General features: G+C 40.3%; 1 protein-coding gene across 8 annotated transcripts in view; it reads left to right on the forward strand.

The window, feature by feature from the left end:
* Nucleotides 1–17,239, forward strand: part of Phkb (phosphorylase kinase regulatory subunit beta) — a 174,183-nt gene that overhangs the window by 128,554 nt on the left and 28,390 nt on the right. For 4 of the 8 annotated variants that reach the window (XM_075976785.1, XM_075976790.1, XM_075976786.1 and 1 more), the window contains 10 exons: nucleotides 2,362–2,445; nucleotides 2,915–3,019; nucleotides 4,067–4,149; nucleotides 4,587–4,677; nucleotides 7,761–7,822; nucleotides 7,912–8,074; nucleotides 8,983–9,064; nucleotides 11,192–11,249; nucleotides 12,080–12,170; nucleotides 16,193–16,395. In XM_075976785.1, coding sequence (XP_075832900.1) covers nucleotides 2,362–2,445; nucleotides 2,915–3,019; nucleotides 4,067–4,149; nucleotides 4,587–4,677; nucleotides 7,761–7,822; nucleotides 7,912–8,074; nucleotides 8,983–9,064; nucleotides 11,192–11,249; nucleotides 12,080–12,170; nucleotides 16,193–16,395 — 1,022 coding nt within the window. Of the gene's footprint in view, nucleotides 1–2,361; nucleotides 2,446–2,914; nucleotides 3,020–4,066; nucleotides 4,150–4,586; nucleotides 4,678–7,760; nucleotides 7,823–7,911; nucleotides 8,075–8,982; nucleotides 9,065–11,191; nucleotides 11,250–12,079; nucleotides 12,171–13,288; nucleotides 13,380–16,192; nucleotides 16,396–17,239 lie in introns of all 8 variants that reach the window. The other 4 variants (XM_075976787.1, XM_075976783.1, XM_075976788.1 and 1 more) reach the window with 1 other exon arrangement.

Consider the following 17,239-nt stretch of genomic DNA (forward strand, 5'->3'; position numbering starts at 1 on the left):
ACCTACCTAGTTGTCATAGACCTGCCTTGTCATAGTTCAGGGAAAAAAAAAGGAGAGTCCTTTTACCGTAATAAAGAATAACAGCCCTACCTAAGTAGGCTGATTTTAACTTGCGCATGATTGGTTAATTTTACTACTTCCCAAAATTTAGTCATTCAGTGGTTTCAGAAAATGTAAAAACATTTGTGGGAAAGAGTGTTCAATCTAGTGTGCTGTGCTGTAGTCTCTGCACCTGGGCAGTGTGGTGCTGTCAAGTATTCATTCTCAGCAGTTGTTTAAAGTCCCTGCTATTCAGACAATAGGCTGCTTGGAGGACATTCGTAATAGTTTAAAGAACTCTGATACAACAGCAATTTTGTATGTGATGATGTTATTTGCACACAGTTTGAATCACAATCATATTGTACAGGAAGAGTTTGATAATCCATCTAGAAATATTTAGGGTTTTATATGTTATCAAATGGAAATGCAAATTCATTCTAGGCAGATTAAACATTTATGTACTTTAAATTTTTACTACATTTTATTTATTTATTTTACATTCCACAGCATACATGTGGTAGTCAGAGGACAACTTATAGCTGTCAGTTCTCTCCTTTTACCAAGTGGGACCCATGACATCACTCTCTGGCCTAGAGCAGGTGCCTTCCCTATTGAGCCATTTTGACAATCCCATTTAAGTATTTAAAGTGATTTAAATATAAAATCACTTAGAAGGAAAAATAGAGGAATGTATTTTATAGCCTATTAAGACGGAAAGGCCATATTCAGGATACCAGCCCAGGCACGCAGTTAGGAGATGAGTGGCAGATTTCACTAAATAAAGCATAAAAGCCTGATAAGTCATAGCTGGTTATGAAATTTCCTAGTTGGAAAATACATCAATATTGAAACACCACTCACTGAGTGATGTTTTCCCTACTATGGAGTTCTCAGACACTGAAAACTAGATAAATATTTACTTCAAAGGATAAGGCTCTCTATCTTACAAAAAAAAAGGACAAATACTCAGAAAAAGGGGGAACAAATAAAAAATATAGAATATTCACATTTAATACACTGGGAAAATGACCCAAAAATATGTCAGTGCCGTAGTGTGGAAGTAAAATGAAATGTCATTTCAACCCAAAATGACATAAAAGAACTATGTAAATTGGTGTATATTCCTAGAGTGTGAAAAACCAGATATTACATTTCAAAAAGAAAGGATGGTCTCCTTGGTCAAGCAAATCTAAGAAATTGTCTTGTAGATATAATTGCATACTATTCAGAGATATTGCTTGAAATATTTTTTAAATGACAAAAAAAAAATGAAAGCTAATTTCATCAGGGACTGGAAGCTACCTAGGAAAAGGGGCTTCCTGCCTGGATGTTTTAAACTCAGCAATTCCAGGATTGCTGTTGTGCGGCACCTTCTTGCCCTCCAATGCTCTGTTTCCACATCGTGTCTGGAACACTGCCATAATAAGCTCAATAACTGGGACATGAAGAAGATTATATATTAAAGGAACCATTATGCTAATGTGTGCCCATTGATCCATGAATATATTGCAGATTTATGTTTAACCTGTGTCCTTTAAGAATCTTTTGATGCTTCTTCAGGCTTACACAATAACTTATACATCCCTTTCAAAATATACCAGAGTCAAATAATTGTTGCATAAGGTATGAAAATAAACAAGCCAACGTGTTGGTTTGGAGTACTTTGAAATTCATGTAATCAGGAAACAAATCAATAAAAACGATTCCATTTTAATCATAGAAACTCAGTGGGAGATGTGTGGCCCTGAGTTTTTGTTTGTTTGGTTGGTTGGTTTTGTTTTGCTTTTCAAGACAGGGTTTCTCTGTGAAGCTTTGGAGCCTGTCCTGCAACTTGCTCTGTAGACCAGCCTGGCCTCCAACTCATAGAGATCCACCTGCCTCTGCCTCCTGAGTGCTGAGATTAAAGATTAAAGGCATACGCCAACACTGCCTGCTAGCCCTGATTTTTTAAAACTTTAAGTGGTTTCTTTCTTTCTTTCTTTCTTTCTTTCCTTCTTTCTTTCTCTTTCTTCCTTCCTTCCTTCCTTCCTTCTTTCCTTTCTTTCTTTCTTTTTTTTCTTTTGTAATGACAAGGGAAACATTTGTCTCTTTTGAATTGCTTAGTGAATCACAGCCATGCAGGCTATACACTTCTATCAATACAATAGCAGTGCTGAAGTTTAGAATGTCGCTAAGTGAATCTAAAATGTTTTGCTTTCAAAAACTCAGTTACCCCAAATCCACCATTCTTTGTCTAGTTTGTTGATCCTAGATGGAGCTTATGCAGTATCGTTTTCTCTAGAGATAGCTTTAATAAGCCAGAGGACTTGTTTCTTGCAGGCTTATTTCCATCTGGGTATCAATGAAAAGCTAGGACTGTCTGGAAGGCCGGATAGGCCCATTGGCTGCCTTGGCACATCAAAGGTGAGCGAGCGTTTTTCCTCATGGAGGAGCTTTGGGTAGTGATTCTGCATGCTGAAGTCATGCTTGGCCTCTGGCCACCCCTTGTCACATTTCATTAGTGCTTGAGGCATTTGTTTGAATTATTATTTTCTGCACATAAATCTTACTTATTGAGTGTCGTATTACTGAAGCTCTCGGGAATAAATGAACATCTCACTGCACATTATTGCTAAGCTTTGTAAAATGTTTATAATAATATTTACTCAAGCATAGGGGTTTTCAACCTTATTAGAAATAAGAACCTTTAAGTTTACTATCATACTGGCTGAAGCAAAAAGAAAGAAAGAAAAGAAAAAACCTTTAAAATTTAAGAGTTTTGTAAGCTATTACTTTGCCTATTCAGAAGTAAGTGTCAGTATTAATTGTGGTTGAGGCTTAGGATGCTACACCATTCTTTTTGTATCTGTTCTCTTTCTATTTCCTCTTGCAGATTTATCGCATCCTTGGAAAGACGGTGGTCTGCTATCCCATCATCTTCGACCTGAGCGATTTCTACATGTCCCAGGATGTTCTCCTGCTGATAGATGACATAAAGGTGCTCTGGGGAGAGATGAATGTGTTTGCTCTGACTTGTGTCAGGTGCTGTTGAATGGAGCATGCTCCTGGGTGTCTGTGACAGTGATGACACCGAGCAGCACCTTGGAGAGTTTGGGATTCTGATAGATGACATTAAGGTGCTTTGGGAGAGATGGCTGTGTTCGCTTTGACTTGTGTCAGGTGCTGTTAAATGGAGCGTGCTCCTGGGTGTCTGTGACAATGGGCGACACCAAGTAAGCAGCACCTTGGCAGAGTTTGGAATTCTGGCTGTGCTAAAGTAAAATTACACTTTTCTAGAAATGGAAAAGATACAGTTTAAAACTGTGCTTCTATGGTACTAATAGTTCATCCCTTTTTGAACAAAGTTGAATTAGCAGAATAAATTTCTTTGTGAAGACTGTCCAGTAGAACTTCAGCTAACCCGTAATTGGATGGGTTAAGATCTGCTCCACTCCACGCCGTATACAGGGCAGAGAGGCTTAGAACCATAGTTGAAACACCTGGGCCAGACTGCATCTGTTACATTCTTGACTCTGTGTGTTCTCAGGCAAGTTACTTAGCTCCTGTGCAGATAATAAAAGGGCTGTTCTGCGGAATTGATGAATTCATGTATGTAAAACACTCAACAAGTGCTGAGCGGTGATAGGTCATGTGATGGCGATGAGAGCACGTCATTGATGGATTCCATAGATCCAGCTCATTCTCTTCTGCCTCTTGCTCTACTCCATAGTGAAGGCAGTGACAGTCTTCCGAAGGATAGAGCATGGGGATCATGTTTTATCGATTCATTCATGAGCTTACCTTTTTAAGGAGAGAAAGAAACATGAAGGGGGAAGGTAGAAAAAGGTGTGAATAAGTCAGAACTTCCAAACAGAGAGCAAAGTCTAAACTGAAAATAATTCTACACTTCTGAGTAGCCTAATTTATCCAGGGTTTGAGCAGCAGTCGTTACAAGTGTCACGGGCTCTTTGCCGCTCAGTTAATGTCCCCAAGTAACCTCAGATGTTACTCCATGATGTCCTTCTTCCATCTCATTTTTTGATAGAATGCACTACAGTTCATTAAGCAATACTGGAAAATGCACGGACGCCCACTTTTCCTTCTTCTCATCCGGGAAGACAACATAAGGTAGGTTGGAGGAAAGTAAGCTGTGGGGCTGGAGAAATGGCTAAGCCGTTAAAAGCCTATACAGTTCTTGCAGAGGACCTCAGTTCAGTCCCTAGCACTCATACCAGGTGGTTCTCAACAACACGTGACTCCAGCGCCAGAGAATCTCATGCTTTCTTCTGGCCCTTGTGGCTACTGCATTCATACACTCACACACACACACACACACACACACACACACACACACACATCACATAACTAAAAGTAAAATATATAATATTTATAAACTTTACTTGCCTTCTGGCTATTAACATAGAACGTTTGAAAGCAGGGCCTCCTGGTATTTTTGTGTTCTTCTTAGCATGTTGCAAGCTCTTTCACATATGTAGCAGATATTCGATTGCTAATGTCCCATTCTGCTGTCAATAAACTTATTTTGTTTATTTGTTTTATTCTAGAGGTAGCAGGTTCAACCCCATATTAGACATGCTGGCAGCCTTTAAAAAGGGAGTAATTGGAGGAGTCAAAGTTCATGTTGATCGTCTACAGGTAGCCTTTTAAACCTTAGCGTGTTTCTTGTTCTGAACAGCTAGTCTCGGGGCAGCCATGTTTCTCGGGTGACTACCTCCCTGCTCTGTTGTTATCCCCCCCGGATTATCCAGTTGCACCAGTCAGGTGCTGAACAGTGGCTGTTTCCTGTCCAGAATTTTAGACTTTGGAAGCTTAACTTCATTTTCTTATTTGAGGAGACGATTGCTTAAGTGAACACATGTCTTGCTTATAACCTTGGGCTTTTCCAGGCGTTTTGGTCATGTGCTGTTTTGCTTACAGAACTATATAACATCCAACAGGAGAAACCACTGTTCCATTCCAGTACCACAGCATTGCCACACAGTTCCTGGACAGAAGCCCCGTTACTCCCCAGCTAAAGCTCTGTTGCCCCTTTTAAACATCCTCTTCCAGAAAAAAAATGAAGCATTTAACTAACTTAATACTCTCTAATGCCAAGTGATGTTTTAAAACTGAAATCTGTAGAGTATTATTAGGATTTGGCATTGGCCAGTTAACTTAAGGCAAACATTTACTTTATAAACAGAAATATCCAATAAGGGTTGGTAGGATATATAAATAAAAAATGTTAAGTAAAAGTTTCATTTGTGTGCTCTCAACATTGTTATCAGTTTTAAGAATTAGGAATTTTTTACTTTCTCACTACACCCCATTGCCTGTACCTTTGGAGTATATCTAGGCTCTACCTTGCTTCCATGATGCAGGCTACCATTGTCCCTCACTAGATTTTTCTTTCACCTCCTGGATTCTACTACAGACAGTTAGCTTTGTCATAATCACCTGTCACTGGTAGTCACATGGATTGTAAACCTCTGGTAACTTCTTTTCTCATACACACAAAAGTGGAAACCAGAGTCCCAAAGATGGTCCTGTGTGATCTGTAAGGTCTGCACCTGCATCATGGGCACAGCTTGCTACCAACTTCCCAGCCACTCTATTTCAGCCACACTGTCTTTATTGCTTCTAAAATTCACCCTTCATGCCCCTGCCCTTGGACCTTTGCACTTGATAGTCCTTCTCCAGCCTAAGCACTGACTACACTCCTCCTCCATCCTAAGCATTGACTAAGGTCCTCCTCCATCCTGAGCATTGACTAAGGTCCTCCTCCATCCTGAGCATTGACTAAGGTCCTCCTCCATCCTGAGCATTGACTAAGGTCCTCCTCCATCCTAATCATTGACTAAGGTCCTCCTCCATCCTGAGCATTGACTAAGGTCCTCCTCCATCCTGAGCATTGACTAAGGTCCTCCTCCATCCTGAGCATTGACTAAGGTCCTCCTCCATCCTGAGCATTGACTAAGGTCCTCCTCCATCCTGAGCATTGACTAAGATCCTCCTCCAGCCTGAATATTGGCTATAGTCCTCCTTCCGGTGCCTGATTTACATGTGAATCTTGTTAGAGAAATTTTCTCTGGTCACATACATATAATGGCTAACCTGCCTCCTCAAATTTCTCCATCCTAGTGTCCCTTCCCCTTGCTGTTCTTATTTCTACTTAGCACTTATTCCTCTGCTTTGCACTCACATCATCTGATGGGTACTAAGTTTATAGTATCCATCTCATAGACATACTCATAAGGGCAGTATCTTAGTTTAGGTTTTCATTGCTATGAAGAGACACCATGACCATGACAACTCTTATAAAGAAAACATTTAATTAGGGTGGCTGGCTTACAGTTTCAGAGGTTCAGTCCATTATCATCATGATGGGAGCATGGTGGTGTGCAGGCAGGCATGGTGCTGGAGCTGAGAGTACTGTATCTTGTAGGCAACAGGAAGTTGACTGACTGTCACACTGAGGGAAGCTTGAGCAAAAGAGACCTCAGAGCCTGCTCCCATAGTGACACACTTCCTCCAACAAGGCCACATCTCCTAATAGTGCTACTCCCCTTAGGGCCATTTTTTTTTTCAAACCACCACAATCAGCTTCAAGGGAACAAAGGTTTCATACATCTTTTTCATGCTAATCCTTAGCACCTAACATAATGCTTGTATATGGTCAATCTGCTTATAGTTGAACGTCATTGACATGCACACAGGAGTTGGACATTTGGCTTTCTTATTCCTGCTCTACAGGGAAGATTGATGTGCCTGTGTTGTGTGTCCTCCCTGCATCTGTAATTACGTATTTGTGAATGTTCCTCTTTCATCATTTCTATTAGAGAAATGATGGGTTCATATGCCTCCCAAAGCAATATTTCCTACCTTCAGCTTCTTCATATTTGAAACAAACTTGGATAAAATGATATTTGTAAGATAACCTTAAAAAGGATAACTAATTTAAAAAATAATAATAACTTACAGTTTGTTTTCTGACATTATTTCTCTAGATTATTAGAAGTGATAGATAAAGCTACAAGCCATTACGTATGATCATCCATTCATGCTACTCACCATGATACACTGACAAACAAAAACATGTGTTTGAGTTTAGACTCAACTTAGCTTGCTCAACTTATACTTGAGAAGTAGTGGGATATAGAATGACCATATGGGTTGTCATGTGCTAGAAGGAAGAGAAGCAATTACTTAGATAACCATTACCGTCATGATCCTGTAAAATGGAGAGTTGATTATCACATCACTGGATGGCTCTGAAATATATTGCAATATCAGAATCCAAGGCATAATTGTCTATTGCCTTTCCCCCCCAAAATTTAGTACTTCATTTTCTAAAAGTTTAATAAATGCTGAAATATTTTAGTACCTACTTTAAAAACAAAGCATATAAAGATGGAGGTTTAAAACAATCCCCGGAGACTCTGCTCCACCCCCAGCACTGTAATAAATAAACGCTTATAATTCAACGAACAGAGAGACCATCTTGTGGTGGCTTTCCTATTTTATATGACTCATGAACTTGTTGTTTGGTGTCTGCAGTCTATTATAGATGCTTGTATTCTGTTTTCATTTGTTACATATAGAAATCTTTGAATTTGGAATGTTCATTTAAGAAATCACTTCAAAGTCGTATTTAAGCAAACTTCAGCATTGCTTCTAGAAAAGTCTGAGCACCGAGTATAGTTTAGCAGATGTAAACATTTTCAATCCTCACATTTCAGACCCTGATATCTGGAGCTGTGGTGGAACAGCTTGACTTTCTACGCATTAGTGACACAGAAAAGTAAGTCCCCTTGAATTACTTGGTTTTTGCTTTTCTTGTGATTACATTAAGGAAGCGGGGAATCTGAAATGTTTTCTTTTGCTTTCCAGACTTCCAGAATTTAAGAGCTTTGAAGAACTTGAATTTCCCAAGCATTCAAAAGTCAAACGACAGAGCAGTACCGTAGATACTCCTGAGCTGAGACAGGAACCGGACATCACCATTACCGCGTGGAGAAACAAATCCACCCATGAAATCCTCCAGAAGCTGAAAGTGAGCAAAGATGTAATCACACAGGCCAGGACAGGACCTCTCCGTCAGGCTGTGGGTCTGTGTCCTCTGCTCTGTACCCAGGGCAAGCAGGGGAAAGTTGTTCTCTTGGCCGGAGTCGGTGTGCATGCATGAAAGAGTGCAGATGTACAGGAATCTGTCGGGCTGGAGTTGGTTGTGTGAAGCAGCTCATTCAGTGCCCTTTTCCCTCTCTGCTCCATTCGCAGCTCTTCTGCCCCAGAGTTTAGTTCCAATGAGTGCTTTGTCTCTCCCGTCGCTGAGGAACATAGTCCTCTTACTGTGACCACATGAGTGTTTTAGCAATTTGTCAATCTCTTGAGATTACTCACACTTATAAAAAGAGATTAAACCTTACTGGTAGAGCTGTAAACACTGGGTCTTGTTTGACCACACAGATTTGAGCATAGAGACTACTTTCCTTCCAGTCTTGGCTAGCTTCTTATTAATCCACATAAACAAGCCTATCACATAGCAGCCACAAAGAACATAAACAGACCTGAAATGCAAATATTCTATATGTGTCCCTTCCTTTCATGTGTCTCATTATACCCTGACTGTAGCATGATCTGCCATTAATAAATAAGTAAAATCAGGAAGAGTCTCGGATACTGGCAAAGTCTCAGATACTGGTACATTAATATTGTACACACTGTAGAGTCTGATTTGATCTTTAAATCCTGCTATATCCAGAAGCTGGCCTGTGTACCCTCTGCCTTCCAGGCATCTCAGACCAAGAGGTCTGTAATGTCATCTTGTATTTATTATATCAATGACATCTTCTTTTTCTTCGGTTCCATATTTCCTCTCTGTATCATGATTTATTATTAGTTAAATCCTATGGTTACTGATATTTATTTTATCCAAGTTCTTATGCCAATTGATGTTTTCAGGACTGCAATTGTCTGGCCGGTCAAACCATCCTGCTGGGTATCCTGCTGAAAAGAGAAGGCCCTAACTTCATCACCATGGAAGGTAAGAGTAAATAAGCAGGGGACATATTTATAAGAGGACCTCTATAATCTGAATATCTATCAGATGTACATAAAAATGCCTACTGTTCTAAGTTATTTTCCTCTTCCAGTAAATCTCTCACTCCTTAAATGGGAAGCATTCCTTCTCCGTCCAGCACAGCAGACTCCGATGTGACTCTCATGCAATGGCTTGCTTCTGTGCTTGGCTGTTCTAGAGCCTGAATTCTGCCTGTGACTCTGACCTTCTGAGCGCCCCATAGTTGCTTACTGACATTGTTGTTTCCCTCTTTATTTCCTGCCATTTTTTAAAAATAGTATTGAACAGCTACATTTATGAAAAATGGCTTCTTCATGGTTTGTTGTAGCCATTTGGAACAGAATAATAGAATTTTGCTCTGACGGTGATCAATAAAAAAAATAAGTCATTCTAATTGTGTCTTTGTTCACTCTACCCTGAAAGGAGACCCAGTTATCCTTGAAGTTCACATTTGTATGTAAGGTCTCTACTATGAAGAATCCTAACGTTCTATATCATGATCTGTTTCTGGCATTTTATAATACAGAATAATATAGAATATATTGAAATATGTTTAATTTGTAGTCATCAGATTTTCTGACTTATCTCAAAACACTGTTCAGTGGTATGTGTTAATTTGGTTAAAGTGTAAGTACCCTAAATGCCATTGTGAAACTCACTGTTACAGTCTGGTAATCAACTCAGGTTACTCAGACAAAGCCTCCTGAGTTTCTACAGTATTGTAGCAGTCATAATTCTCGAGTAGTATGAAGCAGATTTCAAACACAATCTTTTATTTTTTTAAGTCTTAATACTAAACACTGACAGAATCTTAACTGTATTAAGGAAAGTCATTGACATTTAACCTTTAGTTAAACCAAAAGGAAGTAAGATATTTTAAAGTTAAAAAAGAATTCAACTTGTTATTTAGGAATCTAAATTTTAAGTATATATTTAACAATGTTTAAATCTTTTAAATCATTAAAATATTATATAATAAGAACACTTGGAGTTACCTTGGGGTTTTTATTTTCAGTTATTTACTACTAGGAAATATTTTCAAGGCATTTTTTTATAAACTTGCTAATAATCGTCTTTTACTTAGGTATCTGAATGACTTTAGAATTGCTTTTTTTAAAATTTGATTTTATTTTGCAGTACTGGGTGTGCTTGCTAGGGGAATGTGCTGCACTGAGCTGCCTCTCTAACCCTGCTATTACACTTTATTAGAGGTTGTGCACACTGTGCTTTGGCCTCTCTGTCCTCTCTGTGCTGCAGCCACGCTCTGCACTAGCAGTCCTCCAGCCTCAGCTGAGTAGCTTGGAATACCGTCTGCACCAGCCTCAGCTGAGTAGCTTGGAGTACCGTCTGCACCAGCCTCAGCTGAGTAGCTTGGAATACCGTCTGCACCAGCCTCAGCTGAGTAGCTTGGAGTACCGTCTGCACCAGCCTCAGCTGAGTAGCTTGGAATACCGTCTACACCAGCCTCAGCTGAGTAGCTTGGAATACCGTCTGCACCACCAAGCCAGCATTTGCAGGCGTCATGGAACCTGGATAGATTTAATCTAATTTAAGGCTGTAAAAATAAGTGATAGGAAATTGTAAAGGTGTTTTTCTTTATCCTTACTAATTTATTGGTGCTCAATTCTGTCACATGGTTTCTTACTGACAAATCAGTCCGCATGTGAGCTGTGGCCAAAGTGATAATCCCGGGGGTGTATTGACCACATGTGAGTCATAGCTTAAGTGTGAATTTTCGGGGTGTGTTGGGTTATCACAGCTCCACACACTTAACAGGGCCTTAGTAACCTTCCACTGAAAAAATGGGTATATATTAAGTTGCCTAATTATTTTACTATGTTCTGTTTTCTGTAGAAAGGTAAAATAATACTTGTATTTGCTTAAAAGATCAGATTACATATTAGTTAGGAAGCGATAACTGCGAAAGCACTACACTGCGTATTTGGGTTATGTATTTAAACTAGTCAGTTTAAAACAAAAGGAATATTTAAGAGGTGGTTTCCCACCGTACTTATTTATTTGAGGGGAATAAATATTGTACATTTAGTTAAAAGCTTTCTTCAATAAAGACTTTTCTTATTCTATGCCTAGGTACTGTGTCTGATCACATTGAGAGAGTGTATAGAAGAGCTGGCAGCAAAAAGCTTTGGTTTGTATTAGTTTCCTTGTTATTTTATTTTTTATATTGTTATATTTGGCACCTTAACAATAACAGTTTATTCTTACAGATGATACTCATCCTCATTTTGACATTTAAACTCTAAAGTTATGGCATCCTGACTTCAGACTTAGAAAAACATATGGGATAGAAACCTCTCCAGGGATTGAGCGTCCTCGCGGACGGCAGGATAGTCACTCTGCCAGGCTGCACTATCCCAAGGAGGGTTTTTTTTCATTTCCATCCTATGTCCAGAAAATCTGTTCTGTTGTTTTAAAATACCATTTAATCCTTAGCAAAAATAATTAAAGGTAATTATCACTTAAGTTGAAAAAGTCATGAATAAAGCTGTTTAAATTCAGAATGAGGAGAGTGTACCCAGATAAACATTTTGATGCAATTAAGTCTCAAGTAGTTTCTTATGAAACTCCCTGGATGGTAGTAAACCTCAGCTTTCTATTCTCTGAAGTTAGGGGACTGGACAAAATAATTTGTAAGTGGTACTACAGCTCTGCTTTATGGTGAATACACTCTTCCTGCTAAACAAATAAGCATCCGGTTTCGATATTTCAAATTTCTACCGTAAGCTGTTGGTCCAGTGAGACATGCCGTCAGTAGATGTGTTCATACAGTGTGTTTCATGGTACATAGAGTATTGCTTGCGCTAAGCAAAGCCAGTTCCTGCTTCTGCATTATACTTATGTCTTGATAAAGCACTAAGTAACAAACATTTGGAAATGCTGACTGTTATATTTAAGCACTAGAGTCCTGGAAGCTTTATTTATTCTATTCTCCCTTTTATGGCTTTCCACTGCCCCCAGGCTGGCTGTGCGATACGGGGCTGCATTTACCCAGAAATTTTCCTCCTCTATAGCCCCTCACATTACCACCTTTCTGGTGCATGGGAAACAGGTAACATGCTCAGGATTTGGGAAACTCGAGTTGCTTGATATGTGTGGGTTTATCTGCATTCCGAGGGTTATATGCGTCTTTTGGTGTTCAAGTATTCGGTAAACGTGTTTCTCTAGAAATGGGAGTATGTGTCTCACTAACTCGGTCAGCTATTGGCTTGATTTTCTACTAGTCCATTCATGTTGTAATTAAGAAATATAAATGCTTGTTATAGGCCAATTTCTGTGGAGATCCTAAAATTTTTTTAAAAAATTGGTTTTGATTTTACTTTCTCTAAATGTTCACCTAAATTTTACTTTTGAGGGGAATGTCTTATATATTGCATGTGGTGTAATTTGGGGGCTGTAAATCTGTTCTCTCTATATTCTAAGACTTTTTCAGGAATGTATAAATAGAAGTGTGAATTCTATCCCCCAACATTCTGTCTTTATGGAGAAAGAAAGTGAGGGTAATTCACTTCTGAAATTCACTACTGAGTCTTCTAATCCAGGCATCTGATTATCCAGGTATCAAAAGAAACATAATTCAAGGCTAGGAAGAGATGGCCCAGTAGTTAAGAGCGCATACTGCTCTTCCAGAGGATTCAGGCTTGGTTCCCGACATCTGGCAGCTAAGGACCACTGGTAACTGGCTCCATGGGTTCCAGGCTGTCAGTCTCTGCAGGCACCTGCCTTCTCGTGCACACATGTACCCATAGTCACACACACATATACACGTGATTTACAGTCATACTGTAGAGAGACCTGTAGTAAAATTGGCATAGGAGTCAGTCACAAGCACCAGAGATGCTTTCATGCATCTGTTGCTGTCGAGCAGAATATTCTCAATTCCTCCCTCCTGCCCCAGTTAAAAGAATAGTTAGGGCCTCTTGGTCTTTTTCTTTCTCGTATTATTTTGACATTGATCTTGGCACCAGTGATGCTCTTTACCACCGCTTGGTGGTTGAGGTGAGGGTGAGACTGTCTTTGAGGAGCCAGGGCTAATGACAGTTTATTGTTTCTTCTCTATCATGTGAGGCCCAGCTGTTTATGTTTTAAGTTTCCTCAGATCAAGGGCACCATTCACTCATCATCTTTTCTGTTTGTGAAGATCTGGCCTGCTTTCTTCTTTGCCCTCAGGTCGGTTGTACGCCGTGCAGCAAGTCTTTTAAGTAAAGTAGTGGACAGCCTGGCCCCATCCATTACTAATGTTTTAGTGCAGGGCAAGCAGGTAAGTATCTGTTTTCCACATCACAGTCACAGCAGTTTCTGCTTAGGACACTTAGTCTGGACACCTTGATGGCATAGACGGCTCACAAAGAGGTTACCAGTGGCTTGGGGGTTTCTTCAAAAGTCTCTTCTCAAGCAGGAAAGATGCACACAGTCTGAAAGAAGCAGAACATTTAGTGGGCCATCTCATTTTCGCCCTGCACCTTGGGACTTTCATTTTCAGCCCCCATGTTTACTTAAGTTCAATGCAGTTTCCAGTGTAGAAAACAGAATAATGTCCCTAGAGGGGCACTCGGCCAGGGTCGTGATGCTCAGAGCAGAATAATGTACCTAGAGGGGGGCACTCAGCCAGGTTATGATGCTCAGAGCAGAAGCTAGGTGCGTAGCAAAGATACGTTTTCCTTCCACTCCACCTGACCGCTCCCTTCCCACTCCTTACGGATTCATTCAAATTGAAGAGGAGCCAGAGTCTACACGCCTGTGCTGCTCCCACACCCTTCACGCTCCAGGCCATCTCCTGTGGCCTCGCTCCTTTCCACCCACCAGGGTCAGCTCTTCACTTCTGCTCACAGGCCCATCTATAGTTGCACACGCTCTCTCTTTCTCCTCTCTGTCCCCCTCCTTCCCCTCTCCCCCCTCTCCAGCCCCAGGTCTCTTTCCTGTCCAATGCTTGATGGTGAATGGGTTGGCTTGAGCTGCGCATGTGGAGTTTGGTGCTGCTGCTCGTCTTCTGTAATCTCTAATCACCTGGCTGGTTGTTATTTGATTAGAGTGAAGCTCTGTTTACTTTGTCTCTCCTTTGGAGATGTATGTGTTTATTGTGTGTTTCTGACAGCTAATCTAGGGATATAGTGAGCTTTAATAATGGAGTTCTTTAACCTTCCTTAATAACACCAACTAATTACTCATATTTCAGGACTCTTAATTAAAACTGAAATAATTTCATTCAGAACCCAGCTTTAGGGATGTTGGGATAATGTTATTTACCTTCTCGTATGATGTTGTTCAGCAATGAAGAATAATTACTCTAATAAGAGATTGCTGAGAAAAAGTTACTTTCCGTATAGTTTTCTCCATTAGGAGGTAAACTTTAAACCACTGTCAGTGATTTGGTAAACCAAGGAACAGGAAGTCGTTTACCCAGTACCTTTTTATTTCTAGAGTCTTTATCTGTAGCCAGAATCTATGCCCTTGTCCCACACCATTGCATCTGTGGAAGAAAGTTAGCCAGGGTTTGAGAAACACATCTCCCCTGGTTTAAGGCCCATAGCACTGAAGTACAGCTTATTCTCACGCCTGTGCTGATAGGTCTTAGAACTTTTGGAGGTCACTGACCTGACACTAGAAGGGTAGGTTTGTTGTATCCATTCTGAACAATGTCTATAAGATGCTGCAGCCTCCCCTCAATACCCTGCCCCCACATTCAGAAGCCTCAGAGCCTGCGCGCCAGCTATGGCTGGACTACTATCCACCAGACCAACACTATCTCCCTGGGAAATATTCTCTTACTGCAAGGGTGAGGCCAGACGCTAACAGCTCTGCCTAATGACCAGAGGCAGGCAGTTTCTTCATGGACTGATTCTCATCCTCCACAGACAGAGACATGGAAATAGAGCAAAGTGTACAAAGATCTGTTTCTGCCTGAAGTAGTGTTGTTTCCTCAAGAGACTTGCAAATTATCTCAAGCTCTCTTGGATAAAAGTAGTTTGGCCTCATTATATCAAGGCGCCAATAATGTACCTCTGTTTTCTTTACATGGTGACATTTAATCCATGTAATCATACTCATATTTACTAGTTGGTATCATTAGTGTTTGCTAAATCAGTAGTTCTTAGAGGTTGGTTGGTTTAAATATATATGTGTATATGTATGTATTATCTAAAGCTCAGGCTGGTCCCAGACTCATTATCACCCTGCCTCAGCTCCCAAGAGAATAGATTTTTAGATGTTTGCCACTATACCAAGCCAGTTCTTACTTTATTCCACAACAATATTGGAGCAAAAGACCATGTTCTGCTCCTTATCCCTCATCTCTAAAATCACGTGTCTTGGAGGTGCTGTTGCTTTCCCTACCTCATACAGTTAGGAGCTGTACGTGAAAGAGATGAGGAGTAGTGATGAGGAAAAGCCAGCGCTGCAGGCCCTCTGAGAAGCAGCTGGCCAAGGAAAGGGGAGATGCGAGCATTCTCTTGCCAGCTCTATCAGCACTTTCTGCTTTGAGCTTTGTCATTTCCCTCTGAGCTTTTTTCTTTGGCAGGCTTGTGGGCAGCCAATCCATTCATTCCATAGGTGAGCATTTAGTACCATGGATCATAACCCTCCACATATACCTACCGTTATACCAGGGTAAGTGAGGGCTACCCAAGACTACATGGCCTTCCTCCTGACTTTGGAAAGGTTGAAATGTTGTTATAGAGCAGAAGGTTCTACTTGAAAACGGTAAAAATAGATCTCCCAAATACACTGTATTTGTATTCTGGCTGCTCTAGGGACTTTTCTAGCACTAACATTGCCCCAACCCCATATTAATAGTTATTTATATCTACTCAACCTTCACTCCCCTGAGACCCTCATCTGCACCAGACTCTGAACCATCGTGCACCCCAGTGGCAGTCATGCTTTGAAAGCCATTTTAATAAATATCAGAAACAGTTATCCTTCCTAACTCCCTAGCTTGCATAGAGCAATTTCAGCCTGCCAGTCATCCTGAACCTTGAATTTTTTTTCTTTTTCTTTTTTCTTTTCTTTCTTTTTGTCTTTTTTTTTTCTTTTGTAGCTAGGGATTTTTTTAACAGTAAAATCTGGCAATTACAGGTAACTTTGGGCGCCTTTGGACATGAAGAGGAGGTCATCTCTAATCCACTGTCTCCAAGAGTGATTAAGAACATTATCTATTATAAGTGTAATACCCATGATGAAAGGGAGGCAGTCATTCAGCAGGAACTGGTCATCCATATCGGCTGGATCATCTCGAATAGCCCCGAGCTGTTCAGTGGCATGCTGAAAATACGAATTGGGTGAGTGCCTTGATTTGCATAGAGACTTAACTCAAGTGGTCCTCCAGCAGATCCGGACTTCCATGTAAAGCCAGTGTCTGTGGATGCTTAGGACAGTGCCTCTTTCTTCCATCCTGTGGAAGTAGCATCTGGTAGTTTAAAGAATGAATTCCAGGGGCCTCAAAGAATCCACACCTGTATGTACTTCCCAAGTAAAAATAGCAATGAAATCAAATGCCAAGGATTTCAAGTTATATCACATAAAAATAAATAAATAAATAAATAAGCAAATACTTGTGAAAATTCTTAAAAATAAAATGGATGAGCCATGATAGGAAAATGTTTTTTTTTTTTCAGCAAAACCATGTCAGAAGACATGATCCAATAAGAAATTGGCATTTTAAGGATACTCTGCATGTGTTTTCTACTGAATTCTAGTGTTGAATTGCTGCTATTGTAAACTTAGATAAAAAATTAAAAGTAAGGTACTGGTGGTTTCAAATGTCCCTAACTGACGGGGTCTAGCCCCAATGGGGTTTGCCTGTTCCAGGATAGGGGCATGTGGATTAGAAAATTCGGTAGGAGGAATAGAGATATGAAAGAAATACAGAGGCATAGGATAGAGCCAGGAGGACAATCCAGTGAATACTGAATATACCTGCATTTATTCTCCATATGCTTTTATCCCCCAGTCCAAAAAGGGGGAAAGTGATGTGGGAATGTCATATATCAATCTGTTGATTTCATTGGTTAAGCAATAAAGAAACTGCTTGGCTGGCCCTGATAGGTTAAAACATAGTTGGGAGGAGTAAACAGAATAGAATGCTGGGAGGAAGAGGAAGTGAGCTCAGACTCGACAGCTCTC

This window comes from Microtus pennsylvanicus, chromosome 6 (assembly GCF_037038515.1).
Source record: "Microtus pennsylvanicus isolate mMicPen1 chromosome 6, mMicPen1.hap1, whole genome shotgun sequence".
Classification (NCBI taxonomy): Eukaryota; Metazoa; Chordata; class Mammalia; order Rodentia; family Cricetidae; genus Microtus; species Microtus pennsylvanicus.